Raw genomic sequence first — 18685 nt, 5'->3', positions numbered from 1 at the left:
TGGCGAAAATTTCTTTTAATAACCATTTATCATCAACTACCAAATAATATAGTACCGAACTACACATCCAAATCAACTACCAAATAATATGGTACCGAACTATATATCCGAATTAGTACAGTCCTGATACCAAATTAATTTAATCGACAAATGAACATGTGTAGTTACCTCAAATCCAACCTCCAGTTGACTCGTGAGAAGATGTCTCAATTCACCATCTTCCTTCGCAGGATTTCTTTTCACCACCACTTGCAACTTGGGATCCCCTTTTGTGAGTTCTAGCCCTAATCAAGTGATAACATCACCATATTTTTTTCCCATCCTTAGAACTGTCTCGTCACATGTAGTTTCCAAGACTCCACCTAACACAAAAAACTCATAACTATCAGTGGTGCATGAAAATTAGATCGTTTTGTTTCTTTAGGACATGTGTCACACTATCCAAAGAACATAATCGAAATCTAAAAGCCACTAGGATGAAGTTCAGCTGTTGGAGGTGTGAAAAAGTTTCCAGCGATTCATATCCAAAATTAAGATTGAATTCCACCTTTTCCTTGACCCTTAAATCATCTGTCTTAGATTCAACGTCAAGTATCTTCATACTTTTCGACTTTCTATTCTTCACCTTCAATGTTTCTTACCAAACTCTTGAAACAAGAATACCACCTATTAAATTGTTCAATTGATAATAGCCGCCAATCCACTTGATCTCAATAGGTAATTAGGATCCAACCATGAACCCCGCTCTGATATTAGTTTGTTAGAATTCAAGTGCTTGTGAGCAATCCAATTTCGTAACCAAGTTCTGATACCACTTGTTAGGATCAAAATATGGAACAAACAACTATTAAGATATCAAGTACATGACAATTTAATGACAAACAAGTCACAAGTATGAAAGATAAGGGACGCACAATATTGAATGTGGTTCGACTCCACCATTGAGTCTATGTCCACGGAGAAAAACCTGTTCCTTATTATGAGAGAAAAACCTTATACAAAAATATAATTTGAATCCAACCCCAATCCTTGTATATCATCTCTCATCTTCTAAGAATTCTCTCTCACCACCCATGTTTAAGGCTCGCCTCTTGTGTGCCTTTGTGTGTCTCTTGTGTAGTATGCTAACCCACCTATTTATAGAGAATATTATTTGGCCAAAACTCAAATAACAATAGGAAACCAGTGCTAATTCCTAAATTAGTTCAGAATAAGAAATAACTCATATTCCTAAAATCATACAAATAGAAAATTCCTTGACATCTATTCTGAGTAACTAAAATCAATTAGAAAACTAGTTACTTTCATACAAAACAAAAAACTTGCCTAAAAGAAATTAAATCAATTTCCTAACAGATCCGTTAGAAGCTTTAGAAACCAAAAGTTATAAACTGCTACATTGTTGGTTTTGGGGCGTGGATGACAGCTGCAGAATCCTCTATTCTGCTTTCTGTTAATTTGGAATTATTTCAGTATTCAATACAGAATTTGGTTTTATTTGCAGAAAATATCTTTCTTGTACTATCATTTTCCAGAAGATATAGTTCAAGCAAGGCCCAGGATGGTGCTATATAGGTTTTGTTATGAATCAATTACTGCTCAATATTATCTACCAATCTCATTTAAACCTACTAAATTCTCATTAATGGCTAGCTTTTGTTCTTTATGTACATCGCTTACTCCCTAATGCCAAACTAAACAGAAAGCCAATGTCTTATTGATCAGCAATTACATCAATTGCATAATTTTCCCAAAGTCATTAACCGAAAGCTTTGTCCTCCATCACCGACCTCCAGACAGTAGCGATTCTGCAGCAGAGGAGGAAGCGTGTGAAAATGGCTTGTCCATTGAGGATGGGTATGATAAGTTAAAATCACTGAAACCTTCTTGACTTGCAAAAGACAGGCCAGTGGCAGAAATCCCAAGTGACTGTAAATCTGGCAGTGCCAAGGCGCTGTCCAAGTATAGAACAACTTGACGCATGCTTGGCCTTGCTGTGGGCTCTGACTGCGAGCACAACAATCCGAGCTTCATAACCAATTCCACCTCCTCTTTCACATAATCAAGTCCCATGTTTGCATCAGCTGCTTCAAGAATTTGCCCTTTCTTCCAGCAAGAAAACACCCGATCAACCAAAATATCATCCTCTGTTGGGGAGTGCGGCTCTATTGGTCTTCTGCCACAAACTACCTCAAGCAAAAAGGCCCCAAAGGCGTATACATCTGTTCTGGTTGTAGCCTTGCCAGTTCTAGTATGCTCTGGCGCGAGGTATCCAAGTGTTCCAACAACATGAGTTGTTTGAGGGTCTGTTCCATGATCATACAATCTGGCAAGCCCAAAATCTCCTAATCTTCCATTCAATTCACTGTCTAACAGGACGTTGCTGGCCTTTACATCTCCATGGATCACTATTTGTTCCCATCCTTCATGTAGATAAAACAATCCAGATGCTACACCTCTTATGACTCGAAATCTTTGGTTCCAGTTCAGAGTGTACTCAGGCTGCTGGTATAGAAACCTGTCCAGGCTTCCATTTGGCATGTATTCATAAACCAATAGCAGTTCATCTTTTCGCCTGCAGTAACCTAAAAGTGGAACCAAATTTCGATGGCGTAACCGGCCTATGCTGACAATTTCTGCCACAAATTGTTTCATTCCTTGCCTGGATTCATGAGATACCCTCTTGACAGCAACCTCAAGTTTGGAGCTAGGCAGGACTCCATGATATACCCTACCAAAACCCCCTCTTCCTAGTAATCCCTTGTCCCTGAAACCCTTTGTAGCGATATACAAATCTTTGTACTTGAATCTGTGAGGACCAAACTCACGCTCCCACTCCTCAAGCACTTCGGTAAACTTCTTCTTTATTCTCACACGATAGATTACACCAGAGATTCCAATTGACAGGGAAGCAATCAAAATTATAGGTAAACCAATTGTTAATGCTTTAGACTTTTTCTTATGTCCAACTCGTGGGAGCTTAGGAAGTTGAGAAAGATCAAGCCCTTGAGCCACACCGTTCATCTTGAAACTCCACCCCAGAAGGTAATGGAATGTTAGCACTGAACCGGTAGATGATGAAAATCCAATATACATGGTTTCATGTAATACTGAAGAAAGATCATAGGTTAAAGATAAAAGAGGTTTGCTTGGTTCACCAGCACGTATTGGAGCTAATGTGACACTAATATGCTTAGCTGTTCCATCATAGTCCACCCAAACTTGCATTGCTTTACCACTAAAAAGAGTCAAATTCTGAAAAATACCGTTGTCATTGGAATAATAACCTGCAGGCTTTGCTTGTTTGGAGTTCAGTCCGTTGATGTCTATCCCAACGTGGTTATCATTGATATCATTGAACTCTTTGCTTTGGATCGTGTCAAGTTCCACTGCAAAAACATGGTTGGTGTCATTTCCTGTGTTGGTTCCGTTGAAGAGGCCGAGATACTGACTAGGAAGAGCTCCTGGAAGGCCTTTTGTCGGTGCAATCACGAAGGCAATTCCGTGGCCGCACAAAATAGGATCTTCAGACACTATAGCAAAGATGAAGGTGGTGGAAAAGGAGAAAGCAGAAGAATTCGGAGGATTCTTGAAGCTGACAGGATTAGGAAAGAAGGCATGACCTTTCTCTTGCCTGGTGGCATTGGTTAGCTTCAAGAGGCCATTTGGCGTGACCTCAGCTATGCCATCCAGACTCAAGTTTGCAGAACGGAATCCATTGTAGGTGATGCTAAGGTCCTGGGAAGATGCAAAGCTAACTAGAGCAGAAACCACAAGCAGTATAAGCTTGATCAGAACCAACATGGCTGATGGCTCAATGCTGATACTAGCTTGAAAATTCCTCCAAAATCCGATGTTGGTTCAAGTAATTTATCAATGTGGAATCAGCAGTATCGATTGACTCTAGCAAACCCGGAAAAGAGGTTTTGATTTCTAGGCCTAGTGGCCCTTGGAAATATTGGATGGTTACGCTAATGGTGGAGCTTGTTTTAATTCCTCCATTCACTATTACGAGTCCATCCGAAAACCATCACTTTCATGTACATCGTACTGTGACTGCATTATCTGCACAAAAGAATTACTTCCATATGTTGACTAATCTATACAATCTTGAGATCACATTCTGAGAAACTTTTAGTATCACTTAGAATAGTTGAACATAATTCCGCGAAGGTGTTAAAAGTCATATTATTTCATCTAGAACATTAGATATATAATTGCACTTGATTCCTGTGTACCTTGATAATACTACGAAATGAATGTCCCCACAATGCTGGTTGCCAGCTGTGCTTTAGGACCAACCCGTTTGTGTGTACGTATCCCCAATTTCAGTGGTCCTTCGTCCCATTTCTGCTGTAGTGAAACGAGACTGTACAACGAAGGGAGGAAATTCTCTACGCAAGATTCCACGACTCTTAAAATCCTTCCAGATAAGTATCGGAATTGGAAAGCTATAGACTCCCGAGTTGACTTTGTGGAAGATTAAAAGAACGGAATTATTAATAGGACTAATTTCACTTTGTACCCTGCACTTGTTAGTGATTCTCACAATGCTTGCTAAATTTTAAGTTTGAATACTTTGCAGTCTAACATCTCAGATTTATCCCACCTAATTCCAATCGATAATAATGTTAGCAAAACTAAATAAAATAGAGGATCATGCAAATTTACACATTTTTGATAGACTGACAGAGATTGTAAGATGATGGTAAATACGCTATCACTTTGTAGAGTGATAGAGGTATAACGATGTGTGTACAATATTTCATGGAATAAATATGAGAAGTTAGTGTGTAAAGGATCTAGAATTAAAGCTTAAGGTACAAAATTAGGATAGGGTATAAGTTTGGAGGTGCAAAATGAAATTAGTCCTTATTAATAACCAAAACAATAGTAGTTAGGTTGCTAGGTTAGGCGTGTGTAACTTTGAAAATTACACACAAGTGTAACACTCCCTCCAACCTTATTTATATTGTTTTGGAATTTAAATAATCCGAAAAATATCTAGAATTAAATTATGTAAAAGATAGGGATTAATTATCTATTCTTTGCGTCATGGAGCTGAAAGGTCTGCAATTAATATGTTCACTATTTTAAAAGGCATTTTTGGGGTGAGCCCCAAATGTCCCAAAACGTTTAAACAAGACATTAGTGCTATTGTGTGTTTGCCCCACGTTACAGGGCAAATCCTCCGCGGGAGGGGGGGGCAAATGCTCGGTAACGTCGGATGAATGCTCGGATGAAACTCTTAGTCAATGTTTTTAAACTCGGATCGGCCAGTAAATCGGAGAAGGGGCCAGTTTGCGGTTCGACCGGTCCGACCGGTTGGTTTATCGGTTCTCTGTTTGTTTTTTTTTTTTGCAACTTTAATGCTAAGTACTTCATGGGTCTTCACTCTACACTTGAATTTAAAACTAAATTTAAATTGAGATAATAATAAATTTCCTAAAAGTTATACATGAAACTCCAAAAAATTGTAAAATTATAATAGTAGATAATACAATTATCACAAGACAAACGGCATCTCTGTCATGGACTAGTTGAAATTTTTCTTTTGATAAAATTTTTTGAATATTTGTACTGAATCATTTGCAAATAGAAATAGAAAACAAAAATCTTGAAAAGGAAAAAAAATTAAACTCATCAAAATGAAAAAACTCTTATGAAAGTTGAAGCTTCCAACTTGCTTATAAATCAACTAAGATTATAACTTGATAATAATGGGGAAGGCTTGAGAAATATTTTGTCATGGGTATTTGATTTGGAGGTGGAAAGGTTACAAAGAAAAAAATGAAAAAAAAAAGAGAAGAAGCAGAGACAGAGAATCGAGGATAAGGGAAACAAAAGCAAAAAGTGTTGTTTAGTGTCCGTGTCTTAGTGCTAGGGTTTCCTTTTGTTTAATTAGATTTTAGTTTTTAACTTAAGATAAATAGCATTGTACACAACAAAAAGCTTGTCTTGTGAATATAGTCCAGTGGTAGCAAGCCTTTGATGTGATTGTGGAGACCTGGGTTCGAATCCCAAGAGCTCCATTCTTATTATTGGTTTGAAAATTTTGGGTGAATATTTGAAAATTTTAAAAAAAATCGCTGGTTTATGGTTTGAAGGGTTCGCTCGGTTTTCAACGGTTTTTCATTACCTTGCGACTTTAACACTAGACCGGACCGGTGACATGTCCGGTTCGCGGTCCAACCGATCGAACCGGCCGGTCTGGTCCGGTTATGAAAACACTGCTCTTAGTTTGTAATTCCATATAATTTCGAATGAAAAATGCACAAATTTAGTGTGATGCGTCACCAAGTTTGCCATTTTTTATAGGAAAGTGAGAAGGTGTCTTAGTAGGTGTAATATTTTTTGTCAAACATCATTTCATAAACTTGATAGTACAAGATTGGATACATCAGAATTGCTTCCTTTGTAATCATTTTGTGCACTCTCATGGAGCCACATGAGAAAGTACTCTTCCCATTCAACATTTTTAGTTAGCTTTACCGCAAACTTTGCCAAACTACGTGCACAACAATTTCCAGTTCTATGGACAAAAGAGAAAGTACATTTTGCAAACAAACATCTCATATTCGCAATGTCCTCAAGGATAATATCTACCCTTTATTGCTACCCAGTTTCCTTGTTTATCATATCCACCACCTCTTTGCAATCAGATTGGAATTCTACTGCCCTCCAGTTTGCTTCTTGAGCCATTTGCATTCCTATCCTAATTGTTGATGCTTCCTCCATTTGTGGTTCACTAGTCTTGTGTGCAGCTCGTGCCCAGGCTTTCACCAGTTTGCCTTCTACATTTCTAGCCACAGCACCTATGCCTGTTCTCCCCATGTTTTGTGAGAATGCAGCATCTGTATTTATCTTTATCAGCCCCCTTGGTGCTGGAATCCATTTCCCTCTACTGCTTGAGTTTGTTGTTTGTTGAATGGACTCTCCATTTATGTCTTTTTGAGCTTCTATATGCTCTTCCCACTCTACTATAGCTTGCTGTACTAACTTTCTGGGATCTGCCTCTTTTGCCTCAAAAGCTTTCCTGTTTCTTGCCTTCCATATTTGCCATAGGATATTTACGGTGAGAGCAATGTGCTCCTATCCGTGATCCCTTTGTTTTGCCCCTAATATCCCTTCCCACCATCTTACAAAATTGCTTCTCATATCCTTCAAACCATCCCATTGCACTGGTTATAGTTTCCAGGTGGTTTCAGCATTTTGGCAGAAGAATAGCATATGCTCGATTGTTTCCGCCTCTTCCCAATAGCTTCTACACATTGGACTACCTTTGCCTGTCCTCTAACTTATCTGTACATTCATTGGCAGACTGTGATGTAGACACCTCCAAATGAAATGCTTTAATTTGTGTTTCAGCTATAAGGACCATACATTCTTCCAGATTTTTGAGCTCTGTTGGTCATAGCTGGTGCTTCCAATATTTGTTTGCATCCTTCCCCTTTGCTGCTCTTGACTTACTTCCATTGCTGCATTATAGGCTGATTTCACAGTGAATACGCCTGATTTGGTGTATCTCCAGTACAATCTATCTTGGCACCCTGTGGTACTTATTGGAATAGCCTTTATGTTTTGGATATCCTCCTCTATAAACCAACGTTTTAGAGTTGCCTGGTTCCATTCTCCATCCGTGATTAGTTCAACTGCTTTCCTGATCGTACATTGTGGATGTCTTTCAGTCTTTAATCTTCCATTGTCACTCCCTGGTATCCATTTATCCTGTCAGATATCAATTGTTTTCCCATCACCTACTCATTTTCCTGTCCCTTCTTTCACCATTTCCTGGTTCCCATTATGCTTTTCCATACCCAAGAGGCTGCTTTTGGGGGATCTTTACTCCAGTTCTGTGGTTTTGTTAGATATTTGGCCTTCATCACCTTACTTACAAGCAGATTAGGATTGGTGAGTATTCTCCACATTTGCTTGGCCAGGAGTGCTTCATTGAATTTTTCTAAGTCTCTAAATCCTAGATCCCCTCTACCTTTCACCTGAGACATTTTTTTCCAACTAGTCCAGTGCATTTTCCTTTCATTTTCTCCCCCCACCCCACCAGAATACAGCTATCATCTTGCTTATGTTCTTGCTCAATACTTTGGGAATCTTGAAGCATGACATGGTGTAGGTGGGGAGTGCCATTGCCACAGATTTGATAAGGGTCTCTTTTCCTGCTGGACTTAACAGGTTTCTCTTCCATCCTTGTAGCTTGTCCTTCATCTTTTGCTCGATGTAGCCAAATACCTGTTGCTTAGACCTACCTATCAGCATAGGTAGGTCTAGGTATTTTCCACTTGCCGCTTCCTTCATATTCCCTAGTGCAGTACAGATGTTCTTTCTCATTTCCTTACTTGTGTTTGCACTAAAGAACACAATAGATTTTTCATAATTGATGGCCTGCCCTGAAGCTCTCTCGTAGATAGCAAACATCCCCTTCATTTGTTCAGCTTCCTGGATACTAGCTTTACAGCAAAAGAGAGAATCATCAGCAAAGAGTAAATGAGACAATTGTGGACATTCCTTTCCCACTTGGACACCTGTTATAGCTTTGTTTTGTATTCCTTGGTTCATCAAGTTGGACAGCCCCTCAGCACATATAAGGAACAAGTAAGGGGATAGGGGATCTCCTTGCCTTATACCCCTCTGTGGTTTGACGTATCCCACCTTTTGGCCATTGACATTCCCCCCACACCAAGACAATGCTTGTCCTCAAGCATTTCAAAACTCAGAGATACAACCACGGTTACATACATATAGCAGTTCACCATGTGAACACAAGTACCTTATCATCCTATCAATGTTATCAAATTCAGAAATTGCAAGACTTAACCCTCTCTTATAGAATGGAGTATGATTACTCACCACACTGATATGAAGCTCAAAAAGGGTCACTCTCATCACACAATAAAATGATGTTACCATATGCTTGCTAATATATCATATCGCTACCACTAAAACCAAATTTAATGCAAAAATCGAAGGGTCTTGATGCGGGTTGTAATGGGGTTTAGGCATGGACAGGATCAAACGGGTAATTTAGGCTCATTATGTTAAACAAAATACTATTGACCCACTGCATGACTTTCAACTTCCTTCTTTATTCCAATGATCTTTTCAGAACATACCCATAATTTTTTCAAAAATTAGCAAGTGCAAGCACAACCAAGGACTTCACCCAATTATCTCAAAAGAACACATGTTGATAACAACACTTCAGAACTCTTTTTTTTTTTTCTTTGTTCTTTTTTTTTTGTGTTTCTTTCTTTCTTGGAGTGCTCTTTTTTTCTCTTTCTCCCCTTCTCTATTTTTTTCTTTCTTTTTCTTTTTTTTTGTTTTTGCTCCTTTTTTTTGATGTTTCATTTTCAATACGCCCAACTACATGGGGATATACACACACTTGCTAATTTCAATCATCCTCTTCAACCCAATTTGAAATCATCATACACTGAAATCAAGGCATTTCTTTGACGCGGGTAAAAAGAAACAAAGAGGGTTCGAACACGAGAAGTTTAGGGGTGACAAAATGAGTTATTAACCAAAGAAAAGGCTAGGCTCAACCATGGCCAAATAGGGGAGATCTGATTAGGGTTGGTCTTTTAGAAAGCCAAAAAGGGTTAACCTAATTGCCTTTGTCATTTTAATGCATCAAACTCAGGAATGTGATCTTGACATGGACAGCAAAGCAAGTTCTAGAACAATCAAATCATGTGTGATATCACTCAATGAAAGAAAATAGAGCAGTTAACAATGAAATGCTCATTGGCTCAATAGCTCACAAAATGGTTACTAATTGTCAAGTCTTGCAAATTCATCATTCAATTCCATTATTAAGAAGACAAGATATTTAACTCGCATAATATCATTGCTCATGCTTGTAGAGTAATTGCAATCATCATCATAGCATAAAGTTCTAAAAACTTTTGACTACTTCCCCCCACACCTGAAACCTACATTGTCCTCAATGTAGCAAAGAAAAATAGAAATCAAGTAGAAAGGAGCTAGATTCTTTGTTTGAATGGTGGAATGGACTTGCAAGGCTCTTTTTTTTTCCTTCCTCGCAATGGTTGGAAGGCGTGGGCATGCCTTGAAATCCATAGTTTTCTGTTCATCAAAATCTAACCCAGTAAAATGTCACAGAACACACCCAGGATCTACAAATAAAGATTTTTTATCAATAGGAATCCAAAACAACTTGCACTTGAACACAAAAATATGAAATAAAAACACAAAAAAAATGACTAAAGATTGAAACTCTTGGGTTGCCTCCCAAGTAGTGCCTTTCTTTAATATCTTTGGCTAGACATTGCCTTGTTTATTTACGGAAGATAAAATCTTGTGGCTCATTTCAATGTTTCATCCTCTGTATAATCCTGATAACCCTCGTAGATAGAGTAATCTTTGAGCACACGATGTACGGTCTTCCATGGATTTGTAGATGGTGCCAAACATACAAGTAATGACCTTAAGTCTTCACTCACTCCTCCATCAAGAGCATTTATTAGTTCGAGATATTTTGTCATCATGACTCTTAACTTATTCCTGTCATGAAACTCAAAATTTTCTGGTATAATAAAATCAATCTCACTAACAGGAATTAAAGAATAAGAATCAAGAGCATATTGATTAAGGAATGGAGGAGATATCACCACATTCGGCGATTATTCACTGGATTTATTCACTTGAACAATTTGATGTTAGGGTCTCATTTCTTGCACTTTAACTTTCTTTTCAACTGTATCTTTAGATCTGTTTTCTTGAGACTTTTGCAGTTTTATGTCATTTGTCAGGATAATTGCACTCTCATCTTTCTCATGATCGATAATAGTCTGTGAGGACAATTCTTCACACATTTGAGAAGTCAATTGCGTTATCCTAGATGCTAATTGATTCACTTGATCTATCAGGTTACGCATGCTCGCTTGTGTCTCCTGATGAAAATCCATTATCTCCTGCTGAAGTTGATATGTCTCCTGTTGAAATCTCTACGAGTCCTGCCACATTTGACAAATGCTATCAGCTAATGATTTAACCATATTTTCAAGAGACATACCTGATATTGATGATGGTTGTTGAGACCCTTTCTGTTGAGAACTTATTGGCCTTTGTTCATAATTAATATTGAAATTATCCCACCATCTTTGATCATATCCGGTTGAATAAGGGTTACTCCATGTCTGATATTGAGGTGAAAAATCTCCAAAAGTTTCGATTGAAGTACTCAGGCCATTTTGAAATGTGGGGTATAGGCAAAATAACTTTCACAATTCGCAACAACCAATTGATAATTAGAAAAGGTATAAGTCCCATAAGCCCTTTTAGAAATAAAATCCAGTTCATCACCAAAATATGAAAGATTAGCAGCCATAACTAGGAAAAAAAAAGTTGGAACGAGCTTGTGCAACAAATCACTTCAAGCACCAGTTCCCCGGCAACGGCGCCAAATTTGGTGGCTGTCAAACTACCAAAGATAAAATTTATAATGATACCTACTCCCAAAACTGAATGAGTATAGTAGTGAGTAGGTCGTTTCCATAGGGAACTGGTAGATTTATCACACATGGATAATTGGAGAATTCTTAAAAGAGAGAGAGATAAATGAAACAAATTAAAGACTTAAAATCACTAAACGAACAATCACAATGAATGCAATAACTTAAGAATGAAATAAACAATTAATTGACACAACCTAGTTAAGGAGATAATCTCGGCACCGGTTCACACAATTGATCATAGATACCAAGGATCACAAATAAATTGGTTCTAACAATTTAGCAACCGCCAAACTCCCAATCTCTCCTTAATCATATGGTAATCCAGAGACGCTCGTAAACTACCCTTTTGTAAAATAGATAACCCCAAAGATGCTCGAACGATTTAATCTAATTATAGGTTTAGGAATTAGAGAGACCCAATTCTAGTTAATAAACACACATGCGGGTTCATTTAAACTAGATTAATTATTCTTACGACCCAGATTAGACTGCTTGCGAGGCAATGAAATTGGTACCGTTTGCCACTAATTTAAGACATTCAAGTGATATGCACCCCTGTCCTAATTGGCAATATATTATTTAGGCAATTGAACAACTGGCCATATTGATCCAATAAATCCAAACAATAATAGGCTGTTCAAAAAAAGAATAATCAAATACTTACAAACACAGAATTTAGAATAAAAAAAATGATCTCACAATTATTCGTGCTCTGGGCCTTGATTACTCCTCAACTAGATAAACGATCTAGCCTTGCCGCATAGTCAGGACAACAAAGCAATTCAAAGTTTTCATGGAGTTTTTGTTGATGAAAAGTAAAAGAGTATCGCCGCCAGTTTAAGACTTGCATTGAGAAGTAAAAGACAAAGATGAAGATGATAGACCCTAGTCTACTGCTATCTTATTTAAAGTCTCGCCGCCGCCTCTTTCTTTGCCAATCGAGAGTTTGTTTCCATAAAGGATAGCTTCCTTATTTTCTTCCTTATGTTGTTGCCAAAGGTATTCTTTGAAGATATTTCCTAATCCCACGTAACTTCAAACACATCTCCCAAGAATTGCGGCAGCTTTCAGGGACAGGTCCCGCAGTCCGTCTTTTTCACGCATCTCTGCGGTCTCTGACGTGGGCATGCTCTGGAATGACTAGTCTTCTGGAATTTGCCTCTTTTTGTCACTTTTAACACCGGTTGCCTGCAAATAACACAAATACCAAATATGAGCAGAAACCCATTACTCTGGACAATAAATGGTCAAAATCAAGACCAAATATCAATGAATAAAGCGTACAATTATCTCCCTATCAGACACTAAAAGAATAAGCTGCAGTAGTGATACAGCTTAGGATCCATTCTACCCAGATGGGGTAGAACCCCATTTTCATTATCATCCTTTCTAGAAACTGCCATTCTACTCTATCGTAGGCCTTGGATAGATCGAGCTTTAGGGTCACAAAACCATTTCTGCCTGTTCTCTTATTTTTCAAGAAGTGAATCAATTCCTGGGCTAGGATAACATTGTCAAGGATATGTCTACCAGGGACAAAAGCAGATTGGACATAGCTAATACATTTTGGGATGACTCTTTTCAGTCTGTTTGCCAACACCCTTGCAATGACTCTATATATGACATTACACAAAGAAATAGGTCGATACTGGGACAAGTTAATAGGGGCTTCTACTTTGGGAATCAGGGTCACTATTGTTTCATTTAAAACTTTGAGCAGAAGTCGACCATATAGAAAACTTTGAATGGCCAACACAATATCAGTTTTGCAAATATTCCAGTACTTTTGGAAGAAGAATGGGGACATAACGTCAGGGCCTGGAGCCTTATCTGGATGCATAGAGAATAAGGCAATCTTCACTTCCCTCTCCTCCACTGGTTTAGTCAGCATTGCATTCATCTCCTTAGTGACTGTACAGCGAACTCCCTCAGTAACTTCTTTGATGTCAGATGGCTGAGAAGATGTGTATACTTTCTTGTAAAAACTGCATATTTCCTCTTCAATTTCCTGTTTTGTCTCACACCATTTCCCAGTTTCATTTTGCAAGCATGTTAGTCTATTTCTTTGCCTTCTAGTTTTCACCCTTGCATGGAAGAAAGCTGTATTTTTGTCTCCCTCTCGCAGCCACTTGCATCTTACCTTTTGTGCCCAGTACATCTCTTCTTGTTTGTAAGCCTGGCTAAGCTTCAGTTTTAATTCAGCTATGATCCCTTTATTCTTTTCATAGTTCCCTGTCTTTGCTTCCATAATCTGCTGCTTCAGGCTCTTTATCTCTTTCCCAAAGTTTGTATTATTTTCCTTACTCCACTCTATCAAGCTCATTTTATAGCTTTTCACCTTCCTTGTCAGGTTAAACATTTTGGATTCTTGTTTAGGTTTTTCCTAGGCTCTACTTATCACTTCCTGAATTTGTTTCTTCTGAGTCCATCTTTTATCAAAATAAAATCTCCTCCCCCCTTTCTCCCTCTTGGCATTGTGTCAATCATAAGCAAACTATGGTTAGATGCCTCTTTTTCAATGTGGATACACTTTTCTTTTTCAAACTGTTGGGTCCATTCCTAGTTTGCTAGTGCTCTATCTAGTCGTTGTTTTATCTCTTGACCTTCCCAATGAGAGCACCAGGTCCAAGGCTTGCCCTCATATTCTATATCTACTAAATTATTCACATTAACTAGTCCCCTAAAGTCAGCAAAATTCCACTCAGGTCTTTGTCTTTCACCCCACTTCTCTCCATTTGACAATATATCATTAAAATCACCTGCTATGATCCATTTCTCACCCCATTTATTCATTTTCCTCTCTATCTCCCTCCACTGGTTTCTTCTCCTTCCATCATCCGTACTAGCATAAATTCCAATAAAAGTCCATTCACACCTGGCCTCTATGTCCATCATACGAGCAGCAATGTAAAAATTTGAGAGTTCCACCTTTATCACCTTGATCCAATGTTTCCAAAATAAAGCTAAGCCTCTAGCTTTGCCTACTGAGTCTACTATAACACTATCTTCAAAGTTCAACTCCTGTTTTACACTTTCCATAAACTTTTTTTGGTTTTTTGTTTCACTTAGAAATAAGACTCACGGGGAGTGAAGATGTATTACCTCCTGAACTTGGGGAACTGTCAAGGGGCTCCTTACACCTCGACAGTTCCACACCCCAACCTTCATTGATACATTGGAGGCCCTTTAGGGATTGCCTCCGTCACCCTCAATAGTGTTTCCAGTTGTACTTCTTTCTTTGGAACCTTTGTTCTTCCCTATTCCATAGGTTCTGAGTCCACCATCATGTCATCTGGTTCATCCCTTAACATGGTCTTCCTTTTCTCTCTCAAGCTGGGCTGCTTTTGTTGCAAACTTATCTCTGTCAGAGGGACTCTTCTTCCTCTCATATTCCCTCTGGCAAGTCGAGACTTCCGTTCAGTTCCCACATTTTCCTTCAGGACCTCCTTCTGTTCTAAATTCTTCCCTTGTTCTCCTGTGCTATTCTCCTCTACCTCATTTCCTCTCTGTCTCTTGTCTAACTCTTGTCCTCCCTCTCCTTCACTTACGTCTACCCACATCTCCTGTACTTTATCTCTTGGCTGATCCCCAACGTATTCATTTGGACATGTGTTTGATGGAGTATTCACCTGATTATGCTCTCCTTGTCCCTCATTCTTCCTTTTTTCCTTCTCCTCCAAGTTCCTTTTTTGTACCATTTCTCTTCCTTCCACCCGTCTTTCCTCTTGATTGTCTCTCCTCAGCATGATCTCTTGTCCTTTCTCCGGCACCCCTTTATTATGAGAGGATCGTTGCTCTGGCCCATCTTTGTTTAATTTGCTCATTTCATGTCCGGAATTTAGTGTTACCAGTCCTTGTATTTGGACTTGTGTTTGTGCCTCCTAAACTGGCACTTTTCCTCCCACTATACTTCGCATGGGCGATGTTATAATGTTTCTTGCTTTCAGCCATGCTCCATACTGACCTTCTCTCAAAAGTCTCCCAGTCTTATTCTCAAAGTTACAAGTTTTATCACTATGTCCAATCACCCCACATCTGTAACAAAAATCCGGACATCTCTCATATTTAAATTCTGCCCATACTTCAACCCCATTGTGTTTGACTGGAAGTCCTCTAATGAGAGGTTGGGATATATCTATTTCAGCCAGGATTTTCATATGCTTTCCGTCTTTTCCTCCCCCCCTGGGGGGATTATAACCTCCTTGACTGATTGAAATACTTCCCCAATTTTAAAGCCTGCTGCTCGGCAAAGCCAGTGAATTGGGAGCTGCCATACTTGTATCCACATGTATGAGGTATTAAACCTCTCTGGATCCATTTCAATTCCCTCACTCCATGGTTTTAGCACTAAGAGCTGATTGTCCAGAACCTAGGGTCTGCCGTTCAGAGCTCTCTCTTTATCTTTTTCCTCCTCAAAGTTAAACAGAAACACATTTGGGCCTAGCTCTGTTACCCTCATGTTCCTAGGGTATCCCCATACGTGGTTTGTGAAATTTTTTACTCCTGTGAAATTTGCAACCTTTTCCCCCATAATGCGCCCCACCAAGCTGAGGCTACACTCCTCCCTCCCTACTTCCACATCTCCCCAGCTTAGGTCTACAGCTCCTATTTCCTTTTCCCCCAGATCAAACTTCTGAAAAGCTTTGTGCAAGGAGTCAGCCATGGTTACGCTATGAAGGTTCCCAATACAGTCACTACAGATGTACACAAATGGATTCTAAACCTATGGCGACAAGAGGTACCATACACTTAGATATTAGATCCAAAAAGGCAAGGCAAACAGACGAGATAACAAAAACAGAGCTAGACTTAATAAGATAACGACAAAGGGTTTATAGAAAGAACTTTCCTTTTCTGTTTTGCAGGTTTTCAAAGCAATAAATGATGCTACCTGGTATATTCTTGTATAAGAGAACACGCAGAAATACTTCTTTCCCTATATAGCGGTTGAACTTCCCCTTTTTTATTTGTGCTCCCCGCCTTCAAACAGGGTTTGTGTTTCCCCCGTGCAGGCCCACCACCATAGCTTCGTGTTTTTTCCTTTTCCTCTGGACTATTGGTCTGAATGCTGGTGTAGAGATCAGGTCTTACGGATTTGAGGAGGTGTATAAGAAGAATGGTTGTGATTTGCGCTTTTTTCTTAGGACAATTTCATCAGTTTCCAACTTCAAAGTTAAAAGTTCAAAAACCTTTTTCTCCTACAGTGAGGGGGGAAACTCTACTAGAGAGAGAGAGGCTCTCATTTTAGAGAGGGAAAGTATTCGCTACTTATCTTTAGTAGGTATAATAGGATAAATGCTTTTCTTCTTTCCTTTTAAAAAAAAAGGACCAAAATGCTCCAAACGTTGAGTATCCGATAAGAACTCGTATGTATGAAATGGGCCCTTTTCAATAATGTTGGTTTGTTTTCTTTGACCTCAACTCCAGTGGTCATTCTCCCCATTTATGCTGTAATGAAACTAATCTGTACTATGAAAGGAAATTCTCTACATAAAATTCCACAATTCTTAAATTCCTTCTGGACAAGCATCGGAACTGGAAAGCTAGAGACTCCAGAATTGACTTGGTGGAAAATTAAAAGAATAGTAATATTAAGGGAAAATTTCAGAAACCTTACCTGAGATTTTTGACTATTTCATTGACCTCTTTTTAGGTTTTAAAAATTCCATGAACCTCCCCTGAAATTAATTATCTTGTAATGTTTAAACTCAATCGATAATTAAAAAGTAATATTAGGAGAAAGAAAAAAAATATGATTGCATCATTGCCCCTCATCTACTACATTATTTAATTAATTTAATACCAAGCCACACATTAAACATAAATACTAAAATTTGTTGTTTATCCATGGGGATTAAATCATGTAGTATGAAAATAAAGTATATCATGTTATATTTTTCGTTTAATACAAGATCCAAATTATTCGTTTCAGTTACATACCTATTGTCAAACATGATCAACAACAAATAATCAAAAAATTTGTAACTAAAATATTACAGAGAACAAACTTTAACATCACAAATATTCTTGTCAACATATTAAGGTTAGTTGTTGAGATTTTTATGGTATTAAAGTTCACTCTTTGTAGTATTTTGATTACAGATTTTTTTGATTATTTATTGTTGATTATATTTGATGATGAGTTTGTAACTGAAAAAGAGCTATTTAGATCTTATATTAAATAAAATATATATAATCATCTACTATTTTTTGTACCATATGTGATTTAATTCCTGGTGATAAATAGTAAATTCTAGTGTTTTTGATAATGTTTGGACATATACTAGATTAGTTAAACAATTTAGTAGATTAGGGCAATGGTGGAATCATATTATTTTCTTACTTTTTAACTGTTGGTTTGACCTAATGTTATAAGATAATATATCTCAAGAGAGGTTAGTATAATTTTTAAAACCTCAAAGGAAGCCAATGAAATAGTCAGAAATCTTAGGGGAAGTTTCTCAAATTATCCCTAATATTAATAGGACTAATTTCATGTTGTATGCCGATCTTGCTAGTGATTCTCACATTGCACACTAAATTTCAAGTTTGAACACTTTACATCCTGACGTCTCAGATTTATTCCACCTAATTCCAATCGGTAATAATGTTAGTAAAACTAACTAAAATAGATGATGGTGCAGATTTACGCGTTTTTTTGATTGTCTGATAGAGATTTACTTAGTAGAGTAGTTGAGGTATACGTCATGCATATACACACCTCAATTGAACAAATATGAGAGCTTCAAGTATAAAGAGTTTAAAATTAAAATTTAAGTTACCAAATAAGAATAGGGTACAAGATCAGAGGTGCAAAATGAAATTAGTTCTTGTTAATAACCCAAATGATAGTAGTTAGGTGACACTCCCTCCAACCTAATTGATATCATTTGGAATTTCAAATAATCGGGAAAGTATCTAGAAAGAAAATATCTGAAAGATGGGGATGAAAATATACAATAACGATAGGGGTAAAATATTAATGGTTGAGAGCGATTTGTAACTCTCACAATCACAGCAATTGTCATCTTCATATTTTTCCTAACCAAAATTTGACTAAATTCATAAATTCTAATTAATCTCATTCGAGAATCTTTGTTAGTTTTGAAATTCTTACAGTTGAATGGATAACTTTCTCAGCAAAAAATGTAAAAACTTATAGGCATTTAACAACTATTAATTTTGGTATC

General features: G+C 37.8%; 2 protein-coding genes and 1 long non-coding RNA gene across 3 annotated transcripts; all 3 read right to left on the bottom strand.

The window, feature by feature from the left end:
- Positions 1–1654: 1654 nt before the first annotated feature.
- Positions 1655–3977, bottom strand: LOC113723059 (L-type lectin-domain containing receptor kinase IV.1-like). Its single transcript, XM_027246325.2, has one exon. The coding sequence runs from the start codon at positions 3802–3804 to the stop codon at positions 1783–1785; it is 2022 nt and encodes a 673-aa protein (XP_027102126.2). The 5' UTR covers positions 3805–3977; the 3' UTR covers positions 1655–1782.
- A 2638-nt stretch (positions 3978–6615) lies between these two features.
- LOC113724253 (uncharacterized) lies at positions 6616–8442 on the bottom strand. The gene is made up of 4 exons (XM_027247175.1): positions 8101–8442; positions 7818–7997; positions 7384–7728; positions 6616–7047 (listed from the first exon to the last, which is right to left on the bottom strand). Exons 1-4 carry the CDS (start codon positions 8440–8442, stop codon positions 6616–6618), a joined length of 1299 nt encoding a protein of 432 aa, XP_027102976.1.
- A 3727-nt stretch (positions 8443–12169) lies between these two features.
- LOC140035298 (uncharacterized) lies at positions 12170–16725 on the bottom strand. The gene is made up of 2 exons (XR_011839319.1): positions 16387–16725; positions 12170–12683 (listed from the first exon to the last, which is right to left on the bottom strand). It is a non-coding gene; the product is annotated as an uncharacterized lncRNA (long non-coding RNA).
- Positions 16726–18685: the final 1960 nt, after the last annotated feature.

Source organism: Coffea arabica, chromosome 2c, assembly GCF_036785885.1.
Source record: "Coffea arabica cultivar ET-39 chromosome 2c, Coffea Arabica ET-39 HiFi, whole genome shotgun sequence".
Taxonomy (NCBI): Eukaryota; Viridiplantae; Streptophyta; class Magnoliopsida; order Gentianales; family Rubiaceae; genus Coffea; species Coffea arabica.
Note: the sequence above shows the minus strand (reverse complement) of the source record. Positions and strands in the feature narration are given on the sequence as shown.

Coding starts and splice junctions, on each gene's coding strand:
- LOC113723059 (XM_027246325.2), bottom strand. CDS start 3,804: ATGTTGGTTCTGATCAAGCTTATACTGCTTGTGGTTTCTGCTCTAGTT.
- LOC113724253 (XM_027247175.1), bottom strand. CDS start 8,442: ATGAAGGGGATGTTTGCTATCTACGAGAGAGCTTCAGGGCAGGCCATC. Junction 7,998..8,100: donor CATGCTTCAAGATTCCCAAA/GTATTGAGCAAG, acceptor AAAATGTCTCAG/GTGAAAGGTAGAGGGGATCT. Junction 7,048..7,383: donor GCTCAAAAATCTGGAAGAAT/GTATGGTCCTTA, acceptor CAAATATGGAAG/GCAAGAAACAGGAAAGCTTT.